We start from the raw sequence: 17,566 nt of genomic DNA, 5'->3' as shown, positions 1-17,566 counted from the left end.
CCATTCTATGAATTACAAAGTGCATTGGGACTTTTGTCTCATATATATTCAGTTCTGCTGATAAGGGATTGCTTCGGAAAGGGAAACTGCAAAATATATCTGATTATATTCTCTTTTCTATGTGTTTCATTTTCTGCCCAGGGAATATTAGTGTTTAAACAAATAGTCTGCTTTCTGTTGCAATGCTAGAAATAACGGCCTTCTCTTTCAGAGGGCAAGAGACGAAGCTGCACAAAAGGAGGAAAAAGTAAAGCTTCTAACTGATTTGGTGAACAACTTTATTGCAACAGCTCCACCTGCTGCTCACGATCCATTGAAGAAGGAGCTAAATGTTTTAATCAACAACTATGAGAGACTGTGCAGCAGGCTGACTGGAAAGTGTGCAACTCTGGAGGTTAGTAAGACAGGACATTTTGACCATTTAGAATGGTCAATTGTAATAACATTCTAGGAAATAGCACAGAGCTGCGCATGGTATTATAAAAAATGTTAAGAGAAAAAACTAATATTCTCTATGTCATATTCCATAACAATTTACAATTTATTGTCTGTAATTTGGTATAATGGTTCTTCTGTCAGATTTGGTATCTCACAGCAGTCACAAGAGTGGTCACAAGTGCCATTGTGAGAGATTTTGCCTCTAACAAGATGTTGGGGTCCAATAAACAAGTTCCCAAGAGGGTCTCTCCCGACTTTCCTGAGAACCATGCAAGTCAATGGAGTCCAGCTTTCTAATCACAATGTGTTTAGTAAAAGAAATTCTACAAACCATTTTGTATAAGTTTATTTTTATGAGCTATTGCTTGCATGGAAATAGTTCATATACTGCCATGTTAAATGCCCATGCGGTGTCTAGTTTAAAAAAATGATTTGATGGGTTTTGTGAAGTCGAATTGGCCCGGTTCAAAGATGTCCCAAAAATAAGACATGGGCACAGACTGACCAGGTGTCCAAATTCCAAAAAATGCACATCTCTCAAATGTGGCCTTTTGCTTCCCAAATAACCCAACAAGCCCATGCATGGGTGTTGATGAACACATATTGGGGTATTGTTTGACAGTGACATATACCTGGAGTGGTAAATTCATACCTGAAGTACAATGTGTGTGGAAAAAAACACACAAAAAAAATACCACCACACATTTTGACAAAGGCTGCTTGTAAAATTAGTGCCCATAAAGAGTTAAAATACTGGCATTTGAAATACCCTTAGGTGTCTAGCTTTAAATCATAAATGGTTTGATGAAGTAATTTGAATTGGCTGGATTCAACAATGTCCCAAATAACACATAGGGGCAGGATAACCGCATGTCAAAATTCCAATTTGACAAATGCACACTTCAAAATGTGGCCTTTTTACAAATCAACAAACCCTTCCATGGGGTTATTACCGTACTTGAGAGATGTTGCTGAACACATATTGGGGCGGTGTTTAACAGTGACATATACTAGGACCTGTAAATTCATACCTGAAGTAAAATGTTGGTAAAAAAAAAATGCAAAAATATTACTAACACAAAGTTTGACTGGTGGTAGAATTAGTGCATGGAAAGAGTTAAGCTTCCATCCTTGTCGATGGTAAGAAAAGCAATATTACAATCCTCCAATGAGCACAACAAAATTCCAATAATGACCGTTGTACATTTTGAGATCTCCCAAAAGTTTAAGGCACTGTCCAACTGTCCCAGGTAGCTGCTCCACTGTCCTGTTATTGTTGGCAGTGGGGAACATTGACTGGTTTTGGGAGGTTATCTGAACCTCCTTGACTGGCTCAGAGAACTTAAAAAATCAATGGACATCTGTGTTGTTGTAGCACAGACGTAGCGGCTCCTGCTTAATGCCGCCTTGTAATGCTTGCTATTCGTGTAAGATGGGCAGGTGGCCATAATACTAGTAACGCTGGTCCAGCTCACCTAAAATGTTGGGGTATGCATTTTGTATAACTCTCTTTTGTGGTATTAAGTGTTATAAGTTTAAAGGAAAGTATTCATTCAGATACATTTGTTGTCTAAAAGAAGGTTATATCAAATAACAAAGATAAATTATTAACACAAATAATTAATGAGGCCACTGTGGGTGTGTGTAAAGTTCAAACTAATTTGTGAGTGAGGTACACAATAATTCCTGTTGATATTACACCATGCTCTGACAATTTTTCATATCAGCAAGATGATTCATTATTCTTTAGTATTTACTAATTTGTCAAATTAATTAACTCAAACCCTCTGGTAAAATTATATAATATTGTTATTATTTTCATTTCAAGATATGGGAAGCATATCACACAATGGTTAAGGATCTACAGTTTTGCATTTGCATGCCTTAAGAAAATCACACAGCTAATAGTTTTAGTTATTTTTAATCAAATTAATACTGTGTTGTGCTAATTATCAGCACTTAGCTCTGGTTAATATTATTAATAAATAAGCAATTTCCTTATAATAGACTTAATTTAATGACACATCTAGATCTTAACTGGTACCAGATTTTAAAAGAGCAAGGTTTGCGATTCAGCTTCCCGACTAAACTTAAAGATGTGGCTGCAGAAGCTGCAGTTAACTTTGAAGCCGGTTAACTCAATTTAACCCATTCAAACCATATATTTTTGAAAACTAGACACCCCAGGGTATTCCAAATGCTGTTATTTTAACCCTTTCCATGCACCAATTATAGAACTACACTTTGTCAAACTTTGTAATAGTAATTTTTTTTTTTCACACAAATTGTACTTTAGTTATAGATATACAGGTCCTGGTATATGCCACTGTCAAACAACACCCCAATATGTGTTCAGGAACATCTCCTGAGTGCAGTGATACCTGACATGCATGGGTTTGTCGGGTTGTTTCAGATTTAAAATGCCACATTTGGGAAGTGCGCTTTTTTCTCCATTTTGGTCAGTCTGTACCTATGCCCTATCTTTGAGCCCGGCCACTCCAATTTACCCCATCAGCCATTTTTTTTATATATTAGACACCCCTTGGGTATTTGAAGTGCTTTTATTTTAACTCTTTGTTGAGATTTTTGAGAAATTTTAGCACTTGCTCAAAATAATAAACTTTATTTTTTAATTTTATTTTATTATTTTAATACTTTTTTTATATTTTTTTTTACACATTTTGCTGGTACTGGATGGTTCATCTAGTGACATCACTGCATAATTATTTTTAAATGTTAGCACATTTTTTTTAAATTTTTTTTTCCATTTTTTATTTATTTTATTTTTTTTGAATATTTTACTAATCACATAGTGATTAGAAAGCTGGGCTGCATTGACTTGCATGGTTGAATGCAGTACCTGTATTCAACCAGCAAGTGGAGTCAGTTCTCTAGAGGGTCTGGAGACCCTCTAGCGAACTTTTTCGTCTTTATTGTTTTATTTCCCGGGCCGCCGCCATCTTGCTTGATGGCGAAGATCACCGGCAGCGGCGGCTGTGACCGCTCTCTGGAGCGGTCACAGCCCACCCAGAGGTAAGTGTTTGGTGTCGCTGGATGCCTCCTGATCGAGGCATTCCAGCGACACCATTTAAGTTTAGGAGGCGATCGTTGATCGCCTCCTAAACGCTTTTAAAACGGGCGTCCGCCGCCATACAATGTATGGCGGCTGTTGACGCCCCGGGGAGGGGCCAGACATGGCCCCCGATGCCGATTTCGGCCTTGCTGAATGCCTCGACATCGAGGCATTGCAGCAAGGCCGTTTAAGCGAAGAAAGTGATCCTTGATCACTTTCTAAGCTTATTTAATTTTTTGACGGTTCAGGACCGTCAAAGGTCATTTAGTGACCTTCTTGTTATGACGGTCCTGAACCGGCAAAGGTCGCGAAGGGGTTAATGAGCTTCTGCACCTGATTTAATTGGAGTTGCAGTGGTTTATAAGTGGAGATAGTTTGCACTGGGGCTTTACAATATAATGCAACATGACCAACTCTATACAATATGGGCTGCACAATAAGGCATGGATTCGTTCAGTTACTGCATTATTCCATAAATGGTCAAATCAGGCAAAGAAATCAAAGCATAACGACTAATATAAATCTCTGTGTATGTGGTCCACAGGAGGTTTGGGCATGTTGGCATGAACTCTTGTCGTACTTGGATTCCGAAAAGAAATGGCTTGATGATGTTGAGTTGAAACTAAAAGCAACAGAAAATGTTAAGGGAGGTGCAGAGGAGATTTCAGAAACACTAAAGGTATTATGTAATGGTCATTATCCTGTATTACACAGACATACGGATGGATGAGATACATAGATTGATAAAGATACACACATAGCTCCCTGTATACATTGGACTTTTGATTGTATTATTCATCAAGTGGTAAAGTTCATTAATGAATAGTTATTTTAGTTCAATAGATTTGTTTGTTTTTTTTAGTCCATAGAAGAAATGATGAAACATCCAGAAGATAACCGTACCCAAATTAAAGAATTGGCGCAAACCTTGACTGATGGGGGTGTGATGGATGAGCTGATCAATGAGAAACTAGAGAAGTTTAACACACGTTGGGAAGAAGTTCAACAAGAGGTAATTGTTAAAGTATTTTGGTACACAATTATTCGATAATCTTAAATAAAATCATACTGTTCGGCAAATAATGAGTAACCATTAGAACAGACTTTTTTTTTTTTACATCTTACAAAACAGTGCCTTTGTAAAGAATATACATATCTGGAATGACAAAGCCACACAGTTAGAGTGGAGAGAAAAAAGTTATCAATAATAACAAATTGATGTTATTAGCAGCAACAATTTGACATTCCTCTAGATGTCATTTAGAATGACCTAAATCATTGAAGCCAAACCTTTCTGCGCATGGAAGAGTATATAAACAAACTTCAAATCGCCATCATTGTAGGGGTTTTTGTAAAGAATCCTTTCACAAGTTTATTGCACTTAAAATCTAGTGTAAAAGTGGGGGTAATAAAAACATCCCATTGGGATGAATGATTGCACTAATTTAAAAAATTGTACCATAACCACATATTCATATCCCCATTTGCATCAAATGCAATATTTTCCTTGACTTAAACATTGACTTGACATATTTATCAATTGGCCTTTGGTTAAATATGGCTCTGGAGAGGTATAATTTATGGCTTATATATTTCAGTATTGCTGTCTATGCTTGCAGTGTACTTCTCTCCGGTTCATTTTTGTGTGGGAAGAAACACATTGGCACAGGAAGGATGTTTGTTTCTACAGCACAATTTTATTTTGACAAAAGAAGAGGTTCCTATTGGTATTACCAATTGAACTTTGTACATTTACAACGGTTGTTTATGTTGTGTTGCTAAAACATGAATTACATTCCCAGACAATTTAGTGCATTCAGCGCCAAATTCATAGACAGAAAATGAGCACCCGGTTTGTATGTATCCATTTTCTTACATTTTGAACACAACAGTAGGGTCACTGGAAATGTTTCTGTCTCAAACATTTAGCCTGGTTACCCAATCATTCACTCAGTAAGTAATCTACAAAGGAATGTTTGTAGCTTTTTTATATATTTTTTTTTGTAATGGCGCATGTACTGTGCTTCCTCAATACTGTTTTCTGTAACTGTTTTTTGAGGTACTTACTTAAAAAGAATGATCTGGGCTGTCCTGCAACATCTAGCAAGTGTGGGCAGTAGACAAACGATCAACAAACTCATAGCCAGCAAAAGTGTCTTCATGTAGTTGCTGGTAAAAAACTTTTAAGAGCAGCATACTGTTATAATATTTTCAATGACTTTTTAGTAATATTGTGGACTTGGTCCAACACTACATATAAGTATCTGGCTTTGAATGCAGTCCGATAATATTGGCACCCTTGGTAAATATGAGCAAAGAAGGCTGTGAAAATGGTCTTTATTGTTTAACCTTTTGATCTGTTATTCACAAAATACACAAAAATACTCAGCTCTCATGGATATCAAGCAATTTCAAACACAACAGAGGTTTATCCAAAAAAACATTAAAAAAAATATACTCTATGTGTGGCACAGTTATTGGCACCCTTATAGTCAGAAAAACAGCCCCAAAACATTAAAGAGCCAGCAACATATTTAACTGTTAGCATGAGGTACTTTTCCATATGCCTACCTCTCTGTGTGCACCAAACCCACCTCTGGTGTTTATACCAAAAAATTATATTTTGGTTTCCTCTGACCATAGAACCCGATACCATTTAAAGTTACAGCAGTGTCTTGCAATCTGAAGAAGGTTGAGTTTGTTTTTGGATGAGAGAAGAGGCATTTTTCTTGAAATCCTTTTAACCCCTTCGTGACAATTGCCGGTCCGGGCACGTCACTGAAAATCGTGACGATTATGACAATTGACGTGCCAGGACCTTTAAACGGGTGAAAAAATCGATCCGTGATCGATTTTTTCACTCAAACGGTGTTGCTCTAATGCCTCGACATCGAGGCATTGAGCAACACCAAAAAAAACATTCCCGCCCCCCCCCCGATCGCTCCTAGGAGCAAAAAAAAAACATGTTTGAAAGACTGCACGTCTTTCAAACATGGCGGCGCCCGCCGCCGAAAAACGGGTTTAGGAAGCGATCGCGAGTCGCTTCCTTTGCTTAGCTGGTGTTGCTAAGATGCCTCAGTATCGAGGCATCTTTGCAACACCTGTTTAGCAAAGGAAGCGACTCGCGATCGCTTCCTAAATGCTCAACTTACCTTCCCGGTGCCGGTGTCTTCGAAACACACGCGGTGTTTCAAGATGGCGGCGCCCATCAAGCCGGGGGGCGGAGCCTGCTGACATCATCGGGGGGGTGTTGCTGGATGTCATGGACATCCAGTGAATAACACCCCTAGTGGTCAGATCACTCATAAGAGTGATCATGATTTGATAAATCAAAGGCAATGTTTTCTAAACATTGCCTTTGATCAGTATTGGATCTGCCCCCCTCCTTCACTTGCTTCTAGTGAGGGAGAGAGACAGATCGGTGTGTTCTGGTATTTCAGGTATTCCCTAATAAAAATATATATATATTGATCCAAAGGCTCTTATAAGAGCCACCCATATAATATTAACCCCTTCATTGCCATTGATCACTGCATAAACAGTGATCTTGCATAGTGGCAATTGTTTTTGGGTTTTTTTTTTTTTACATGTTTTTTTACTTTTTTTAGTTTTTTTTACTTTTTTTAGGTTTTTTTTTTATTTTTTATTATAGCCATTAACCCTTTCCTTCCCCACTATTTTTGCTGCAATTCTTACCATGCAGCGGTATACGGCTGAGGAGGCGTATGCCTTTTTGGCCACAGATTCTGAGGCCACTGATACAGCGTCAGATTTTGACGTTGGTCAGTTCACAGATACATCTAGTGATGTATCTGTGGCTGTTAGGACGCCTACCACACGTAGTCGTGGCAGTGCACCAGAGGCATGGGTAGCGCCTAATAGGTACAAGCCAGCTATCCCTCCTTTTTCTGGAATTCCTGGCATCAATATTGATGTTACAGGATTCACTCCACTGCAATTTGTGCAGGTTTTTTTGGGAGACGATGTCTTGGGAGACATTGTCACACAAACAAACATTTATGCCCAGCAGCACCGTGCTGCTAGCCCTAATTCTTTTTGGGCAAAACAGCCATGGACTCCCATTGACGTGCCAGAATTTCTTAAATTCTGGGCACTCACAATGTTAATGGGCATTATAAAAAAGCCCTCCATCCGCTCCTACTGGAGCACCAGCCCCATCTTTAGTACCCCCATTTTTGCCCAAACTATAACTAGGCAAAGGTATGAAATGATTCTTCGTTTCATGCATTTTAGCGACAACAGCCTGTGCCCCCCTAAGGAGGACCCCCAGTTTGATAGGCTGTACAAAATCCGCCCCCTGATTACCCATCTCGCTGCCAGGTTTCCAGAGGTTTATACACCTGGAAAGAATATCTGCGTGGATGAATCCCTAATGAAATATAAAGGAAGGTTGGGATTCAAGCAGTATATTCCTTCCAAGCGCTCCAGGTATGGAGTGAAGGTGTATAAGCTCTGCGAGAGCGAGACAGGATATACTCATGCCTTCCGGGTATACGAGGGTAAGGATAGCTACCTTGACCCTCCAGGTTGCCCAGATCATCTGGGCACCAGTGCCAAGATTGTTTGGGACCTAATATTCCCCCTTATGAACAAAGGCTACCACTTGTATGTAGATAACTTCTATACAAGCGTCCCTTTGTTCAAGCTGCTGTATTGTTTCGATACGGTAGCTTGCGGTTCTATAAAAAAGAACCGCTTGGGTTTCCCACAACGCCTGGTACGAACCCGGCTAGGAAAGGGGGAGACCTCAGCTCTACGCCAAGAGGAGCTTTTGGCATTGAAGTTCAAGGACAGAAAAGAGGTGTGCATGCTGAGCACCATCCACGATGAGAGAACCGTGGAGGTTTCTGTCCGTGGCAGAGCTGGGGTCACTACAAAGCCAGTGTGCATCAGGGCCTATAACAAGCACATGGGTGGAGTTGATCTGTCAGATCAACTCCTACAGCCCTACCTCATTATGAGGAAGACAAAGGCCTGGTACAAGAAGGTTGCAATTTATCTAATGCAAATTGCAACCTATAACGCTTTTTTGCTGCACAAAAAAGCAGACACTGGGCTGAAGCTGTCTTTTTTGCAGTTTCAGCTCGAAGTAATTTCAGGTATCTTGTACCGTGATGCACCTGGTCCCGAAGTAGTGATGGGAACCAACAGAATTGGGGCTACCCATTTTATTTTTAAAATCCCCCCTACAGCAAAGAAGCAGAATCCCCAAAAGAGATGCAGGGTATGCTACAGCAGGGGGCAAAGAAAGGACACCACATTTTACTGTCCAGATTGCCCTGGAAAACCTGCACTCTGTGTCGGTGACTGCTTCAAGCTGTATCACACAGTTTCCCATTTTTAATTTTTTTTTTGTTCCTGCTCCATTTTTGTATTTTTTTTAATTTTTTGTTACATTTACTGTTTTTTAGCTTTTATTTGCTCCACCATTTTTAAGCGTTTTTATTTGCACTGTCAAGTGACCCCTGTGTCCATTCCGTGGCATGAGGGACCACTTAAGGTGCTAGATCAAATCCCTTCTTGGAGATAGGCCAGGCTTTCTTGTAACCTGTCCCTACTGATAGTTGGGTACAAGCATTTTTCTTTACCCAGATGTAAAATTCCTACTGAATTTGAATTGCTCATGTTCCAAATGTGGCCCTTTTGCCCCCAAACAATCTGACAAACCCATGCATGTGGGGTATCAATGTACTCAGGAGATGTTGCTGGACACATATCTGGGTGTTGTGTGACAGCAACATATACCAGGAGCTGTAATTTCACACCTGAAGTACAAAGTATGTGAAAAAAACACCAAAAACAATTACTATCCCAAACTTTGACAAGGGTTGGTGGTAGGATTAGTGCATGGAAAGGGTTAAACTATCAGCATCTAAAATACCCTGGGGTGTCTAGTTTTCAAAAATATATGGTTTGGTGGGGTAAATTTAATTTGCTGGCTTCAAAGATGCCCCAAATACCACATAGAGACAGAATTACCAGATTCAGAGAAAAATGGTTTTGAATTAGCAAAACGCTACTTGTACTTATTGCCCCATAACATGTAGAAGAAAGCAAAAAAACATAAAAACATTGGGTATTTCTAAACTCGGGACAAATAGTAGAATCTATTTAGCAGGTTTTTTCAGTAGTTTTTTATGATGAATAAAAGATTTTTCAAATAAAAGTGAGAAAATGTGTTTTTTTTTCAATTTTTCGTCATATTTTATTATTTTTATTATAGGAAATTACATCATATGAAAAAAATTTTGGTGTCTGAAGAAAGCCCTTCTTGTCCTGAAAAAAACAATATATAACTTGTGTGGGTTTAGTAAATGGGTTAAGAGAAAATTACAGCTAAACACAAACACCGCAGAAACGATAAAACAGCCATTGTCACGAAGGGTACAAAAAATAGAATCAGCCTTTGTCACGAAGGGGTTAAACAACGTGTGGTGATGTAGGTGACATCAGATTGTAGATTTGGAGACTTTCTGACCCAAAGACGCCACTAACTTCTGGAATTCTCCAGCTGGGATCCTCTGAGATTTTTGGCCAGTTGAACCATCCTCTTCACAGTGCATTGAGACAATATAGACACACGTCTTTTTCCAGGTTGATTCATAACATTTCCAGTTGACTGGACCTTCTTAATTATTGCCCTTACGGCAGAAATTGGCATTTTCAATGCTTTTACTATATTCTTATAGCCACTTCCCAATTTGTGAAGCTTAACAACCTTTTGCCGCACATTACAGCTATATTCTATGGTCTTACTCATTGTGTAGAACGAAGGGAATTTGGCCTATGTGTTAACTAATATTTATAACCCTGTGAAACAGGAAGTCATGGTTGAACATTTTCCTGTTCCTGTAACCCAGGTGTACTAGAAAATGTAAAATATCAATGGGAATATACTTCAAATATATTTTTCTCATATGAATTAATTAGGGTGCAAGTAATTGTGCCACACACACATATATATATATAGCAGGCTGCCTGTACTGAATCCATGGAGTTTAGTATCTACTAACTTAATTACATTTTTTGACTGGGTAACTAAAATAATAGACCAGTGAGTAGCTGTTGATATCGCCTTTCTAGGTTTCAGTAAGGCATTTGATACTGTCCCCCATAGAAAACATAAATAACTTGCAGTCTTTGGGTTTCAATGTTAAAATAGTTAAATGGATAAGGCAAAGGTTGAGTGACAGGAGACAGAAGGTTGTAGTTAATGGTGTATATATCGAGGAAGGTCTTGTTACATGTGGGGTGCCTCAAAGATCAATACCTTTTAATATTTTTATTAGTGATAATAATTAGTAGACTTGTGCATTCGTCTTCGGGCGAACATGAAAACGAACACGAAGAGTGCGTTTTCGTGTTCGTTCCGAAGACACGCCGAAGAGAAGACAGTGGCGGTAAAACGTAGGCAGACGAGCCCCCTGCTGACGACCAATAGAGTTGCTCATACGGACATTTAAACTCCTGGCACCAGAGCTGCTGTGGTACGCGTTAACCCCGTATTAACCTCTTAACCGAGAAAAACGAAGAAAAACCGAACACGAAGAATGTCCACGAATATTCGCCCGAAGAGAAGACAGGAACAGGCGAATATTCGCGGAATATGAAGATTTTTTTTCCCCCGAAGACGAGCACGAAGACGAACATGAAGAGCCCCCTGGTGCCCATGTCTAATAATTAGTGATATTATTTTTGCACATGATACAAAGGTCTGCAACAAGGTAAACCTTCCGTGTGGAACAAGTCAAGTGGCAAATGATTTAAGTAAATTGGTTGTGAGTTTGGAAGCTGCAGTTTAATGTTGATAACTGTAAAATAATACACTTTGGGAGATACAACTTTCAAGGCAGAATAAAGTCAGTGTCAGTGACAACAGAAGAGAGGGACTTAGGGGTAATTATTTCTAAGGACTTAAAGGTAAGCAGTACAATAACACAAGCAGGGTGCTGGGCTGTATAGCAAGAGACATTAGTACCAGAAAGAGGTGGTTCTGCCACCTTACAGATCTCTTTTCAGCCCTCACCTAGAGTATTGTGTACAGTTCTAGAGACCCCCATCTCCAGATGGATATAAAAACATTTGAGAAAGTTCAGAGGAGGGCTACCAAAATGTTGAATAGTTTGCAGGATCAAAATATGTACAGTATAGCTTGGAGGAAAGGAAAGAGACTTAAGTGGATCTAACAAAGTATTGGGGGGATTTTTTCAAAGGAAGACATGTTAGAACATTATTATTATCATAATATAAAATTAGAGGGTCAGAGGTTTAGATGTAATGTAAGGACGTTTTCCTTTACCAAGTGGGTGGTCGACTAGAATGGGAGTTCTATGGAGCATGTGCAAGAAGTATATTGTAGTATGTTCCAATATGCATTTAAGGTAAATATAGGGCTGGAGTCATCCTTGGAGTTGCTTGTCCAGTTATTTTTAGTTTTGTTAGTTGCGTTAACCATTTAAGTGAATATGAACTATACTGACTAAACTCTCAAACATATTAGACAAATGTTCTTTTACATAAACAAGTATGATTTATAATTTGTAATCTGCTTGTCACAGAAATGCTCGAAAAAATATGTGCATTGCTAAAATGTTTGCATTTATTTAATCTCATGTTGCTTAAATTATACAAGCTTCGACTAAATAGATTCTATTTTTAATTTTGAGAAATGAAATATTCCATAGCAGATGTGGGAAACTGTTTAACATAGATTACAAGTGAGTTTTACGACACCTTATAATTAAAGGTAATGTTCTTTCCATTCTTTGAAAAGGCTTATGCAGAACTGAAAAGAAAATAGTGAAACATTTCACAAATAATTTACCCTGTGCATTTTGTCAAGAGTGAAGCCTGGTATATTTTGGTCTGTTCATTAGTGTTTTATGTTGTATCATCCTAAGTCACTATTTCTTCCAAACACTTCTCTTTCTCTTGCCTCTTACTTGTTGCAATGGCTTATTCTGGATCATAGTGACCGTGACCCTATTCTCAGGGAATGAAATCTCTTGAACTACATAATGAGATCAGGCAGAAGTGGGATAGGCCTCAGAACAGAAGATTACAGGATTCAGAACAGGTTCTGTTTTAACAAATTTAGCAGTTCCCTGACAATCGTGTCGGGGAAAAATAATTCAGCTACAGCATCTATATTTGAAATCGTGTCATCCTCTCTCATTAACTAGTTATCCCTATTAAACTCTTAAAGTAGCCTGAATGAGTGGCAAAAGCCAGCGGCGTTCCTCCTACAAGAAGGTGATTGCCCATCAAACCTATGTAAGAATGCATATGGAAATAATAGTAATATAATATAATAACATATATGTATGTATTTATTTTTCCAGGCAGTGAGAAGACAGAAGGTTCTGGAACAAAGTATCCAGTCAGCTCAGGAGACTGAGAGAGCTATTGGCTTAATTCAGGAGTCTCTTGGCACCACTGATAGACAGCTGATGGCCTACATTGCTGACAGAATTGATGCTGCGCAGGTTCCTCAAGAAGCGCAGGTAGGCTACAGTTAACTTTTTTTTTTTCTTCCTGAATTTACCATTGATCTATAGAAGTGCGTTGGTTTTTTCTGTCTTTGTATAATGGGATTAGGATTTTTCTCATTATTTAATGTAGCAATTTGAAGACTGGTTAATTGGCTATAGGGGATATTTTATAAAATGCAGAAAATAATAAGTCACCATTTTTGACAATCCAATATCCTGTTACAAGACATATACCACTATTAATGTGTATTTAGTTGACCATGTGCTTGCAAACAGTTTCCTTTGGTACAGTGACTATTGTTCACACGCTGGAAAGCTGATTACTGTATCTGCTCCATCGCTTGGCTACTTAATCAGATTTGATTAAATGTCAGCTGTGTGCATGTAAGATGACCTTGCGTTCTTTTTTGAGACTCGATTCAGACGTTTAACACCAAGCAAACCTTTGGCGCAGAGTAACAGATGTATGATAACTTATTTAAGGTTTCTCAAACAGCAAGTAATGTAATATACGCTTACTTAAATATGCACATGTCAAATTCACAAACGTCAACCGTTCTCCATACAAAGGAGGGCTTATATCACTTAATGCTCAGCATAAGCATACTAAATCTTTGGCTTGGTCATCTTTTTTCCAGTCCGGTTTTTGTTTTTTGATAAAAACTTACTGCATGTTGGCCCAGTTTATTAGTGACTGTCCTTTAATTTAATCTCCATGAAAACACTTTTTTCTAAACCAATTTATGTAAAATCATGTTAAATATTTGTTACATCTCAGATCAAACCTTAATTTCACCCAGCACTAAAAGCCGTCTGTCAATGTTTTATATCTCTTATATCCATCAAATTCGTAACTAGCTCATTTTAATGGAACATATCCCATGATTCCATATTGACTTCTACATTGGAATTCTACTGTCAACCCAAGCAGGAAGTTTCTGGTGCTTGAAATGGTTTACTACAGTACGGTTCTCTAACCGCATAGTTGTAAATTGTACAAACATCTTAAGACAGACACACATATCAAACGGCACTGCTGTGTTCCAAACTATTCATGAGGCTCATTTGTTTTGTTTTGCGTACATTCACATTAATGAAGTTTTTTATTTTCTTTTTCTCTTGGGAAATAACATAAAAATACCTTTTTTACTTTCTGTTGTTCTGAATATGGAAGCTGCCATATTTTGTGCATTATCATGTTATCAATTGTTTCCTTAAAGAAGGGTATTTACTATAATTGCTTTACAAAAGAGTTGCACAGTTGTTAATCTGTAGCACCAGATGCTGGTTTATAACATATTACTACCATGCGAGTGGAGTGCATGTAGCTCTATGTTCTCATTTTTCTACTAGGAATGGCAGCTGGATTTAAACCAATGTAATGTTCACCAAGGCATCAAACAAAACTAAACAACCAGTCCACCCAGATTTGTAAGTTAAATGCATTGGAGTCTATTTGGCATTAATTCCAATGTGTTTTACTGTCTGCAAATCAGTGCAACAATTCAGTTATTGGAAAATTAAACGTTTTCTCGCTCTCCTCCCCAAGCTGCCTGTACTGGGAGCATTCCTATGTATACTTTTTGGACTTGCTTAGTAGCAAGTCAGTAGAAATTCATGAAAGCAGCAGTAGTCAATCATGTTTCATACTATCTGAACATTTCAAAGGGAAATTTCATATTTCATTAATGGGCAGACTAGATGGGCTAAATGGTTTATATCTGCGACCTAATGTTTTTATTATCTAACCGGGGATAACAAATTAATATATTCTGTATTGGTGTAAGAATTACTAATGCTAGGGGAAGCATTTAAAACAGGCTTCCTAACTGTAACATTAGTTTATAGTACACTTTTCAAGTACATAATGCTATTGGGTTGAAGTGCTAACTCATTTTAAGTTTGGTTTTTAGTGTCAAAAAATAAATACTTCTATGCTTCATCTATTTAAACAAAAAATTTTAGAATATACAAAACTTTAAGGAACAATTCAAAATTGGCTTAGGCCTTTAGGATTTTGCAGAGACGTATAAAAATAGACTTTTGTGTCAAAAATATAGTGTATGAGAAGTTTGATGTGTATGTTGCGCCACCATGTGGTAGTATGGGTGTACTGCATTACTGGAAAGAAAGGAAAAAAAAAAAACAAGCAATTTCAAATGTTAGATTTGTCAAGCCTGAATTGGCTAAAATGTTAATTATATTTTGCTTTATTCTGTTCATGTTTACTAAAGTCAAACCAAACATTTAAATTGGTAACAGACATTTAAGCAATGTGAATTATCTCTTCCAAACATACAAATGACTCAGTATACATATCATGGTCAATTGAGCAAAAAAAAAACAACAAAACATCCTGGCATGTTAGTAAAGCTCTGTTTGATTTTTTTTATTCATACATCCCCTGAAAATTACAACAAAAATACTTAAAAAATGTCATTAACGTTTTAGGCAACCTTGCTACTAACAAGATTTTTAAAGTAGTTTTTATATTCTTTTGTAAATAATTGCAAATCCTTTCACATTCAACTTTGTTCAGAAATCTGGGATGTTTGGCTAAGACTGACTAAAGTGCAGCATCCTCCATCAACACACAAATACCCCCCCCCCCCACACACACACACACACACACACCTACTTTCTAGAGATTGCATGCTCATTTAAGTTGTTTAATGAGGATACTCAGTTCTGGTGTTTTACAGGGATCAGGAACCTGTGTTTTTTTCCAGAACATAGTGCTACGATTATTTCCCTCATATATTTTCATCAGGTAGAAAAAAAAGATAATGTCTTATCTCAGGCACCATGTCCTTTACAGCTTTCCAGGTGAAGCAGTCACTGAAGGGTATGCTGCAGGAAAACAGAGTTCAGCGTATTTGCAGCCAGTTTGCCATATGGCCTGTTATCCTTTCTAATTTTGCCCCGCTAGACCTTGTTGCCTAGGCCACAAAATCTTCATTGTTCATACATGAGGTCTATCCAGACAGATAAGAACCATTCATGTAAAGACTTAATGATACCTTGGTCTTGTCTTAAGGATAACTTTATTCCTATCCCATGCATGTTTAAATTGTAGCCTCTAACTTTTCTCCTTGGATACTCTTCCACCTTTCGTTAAAAGGAAAACGTCTTCTAATTTTTTCTAAACCACTGACTTGTACTTACATTTCTCCAACTTTGAAATACATTTTCCTACTGTATTTTGTTTATGTATTTAAATGTTTAAATCACATTCCCGCTTTCTTTTTTCCTTCAAGATATATATATATATAGATCCGTAAGTCTTTCATGATAATTTTGTCATCCGTGGTCCGACAATTCTTGACAGATGATTGGCTGCTTGAAGCAGCCTATAAGCAGCAGGAAACCACTGTGATTGAAATCAGTGGAAGAGTTTGCCACTCATGTACATGGGGGTCTGCTGTGTTCTCTGATCCAGTGATGGAGCTGACTGGAGACATGTATATCATGTGCAGGGAGATGTGTTTGGCTGAACACATCTTCTCCATGCAAAATAGCTGAGTAGAGGATTCTGCAGAATCCTCTCATGCATTTGCAAAACTAACACAAAGAAAAGGTAAAGGGGCCACAGATACTAATTCCTCTTAGCAACATATCCCTGCCATTTAACCCTGGTTCTGTTTGTTACATCACTGCAAACAAATCTACAATTGCCTACACCAAGCATTTGGACATTTACTAGCAGAGGTCAATGAGGTCATGGCCATTTCATAGTATACTACTAAGGGGGAAAAAAGGCGCTTTGTGTTTTTAATCACATTGAACACAACTTTATCGCTGCACCACTACATATAACTATAATAAACTTCCTTTATCTGTAGACCTGGAGGCTGCTGCAGTTATCACGTGATGTCCTGGGTGGCTTTCCCTGCCCACAAATTCCTTATTAAAGAAATCCTTTATTCCAAAGACTTTAATTAGTCAAAGGGAAAATTTGGTTTATTTAGACTAAGCCATTCTATTATTTACCATAAGGCGGTATGATAAGGGGGCACTGTTTGTCTAGAGGGTTGGGGTAAGATTACAGAGCCAAAACACATACATGCATTATTGAAGTACCACAATATTAGGTAACTATGCACTGTAAGGAAGCTATACAATAACATGGAAAAGCACGTCAACCTATTTTTACATACAGACCCTGGGTCCACAAATCAATGTTTTGTGAGAACTTTTTTGTATGTTTTGATCTCACACGGTTTTATGGCATATGGTGCCAAGTGTATCTTTTAAAAGGGACAGCACCCCTTTTCCAATCCAATCGAATGTTTCTCATATCTATTCATGCAACCTTATTTTTAAATTCATTATTTTTTAGACCATAAAAACAAGCAAATATTACACTAAGATGCAGTAAAGACATAACCGATGTATTGTGCTGAAAAATCATTACTTTTTGCTAGACAGTCTGTGATTATGGTGTAGGGATTGTCTATACCCAGGATTCATGGCTCAATAAGTACACTGATCCCTGCAAAGAATTTGTTAAAAATATAGATATTTACACATACTACATATCTAT

At 37.9% G+C, this 17,566-nt stretch overlaps 1 protein-coding gene and 1 non-coding gene across 2 annotated transcripts in view; both read left to right on the top strand.

Annotated features, from left to right (window-relative positions):
* The window catches only part of LOC149289279 (dystrophin-like), an 874,963-nt gene that overhangs the window by 337,982 nt on the left and 519,415 nt on the right, over nucleotides 1-17,566 (top strand). The window contains 4 exon segments of the mRNA XM_089490922.1: nucleotides 212-394; nucleotides 4,056-4,190; nucleotides 4,374-4,523; nucleotides 12,874-13,035. Of these exon segments, the coding sequence (XP_089347048.1) occupies nucleotides 212-394; nucleotides 4,056-4,190; nucleotides 4,374-4,523; nucleotides 12,874-13,035 (630 nt within the window).
* LOC149289280 (small nucleolar RNA SNORA35) lies at nucleotides 8,979-9,108 on the top strand. The gene has a single exon (XR_016277372.1). It is a non-coding gene; the product is annotated as a small nucleolar RNA SNORA35 (small nucleolar RNA).

The sequence above is a fragment of the Sceloporus occidentalis genome, unplaced genomic scaffold (assembly GCF_023333645.1).
Source record: "Sceloporus occidentalis isolate IW3139 unplaced genomic scaffold, rSceOcc1.0.p SCAF_47, whole genome shotgun sequence".
In the NCBI taxonomy this organism is placed as follows: domain Eukaryota; kingdom Metazoa; phylum Chordata; class Lepidosauria; order Squamata; family Phrynosomatidae; genus Sceloporus; species Sceloporus occidentalis.
Note: the sequence above shows the minus strand (reverse complement) of the source record. Positions and strands in the feature narration are given on the sequence as shown.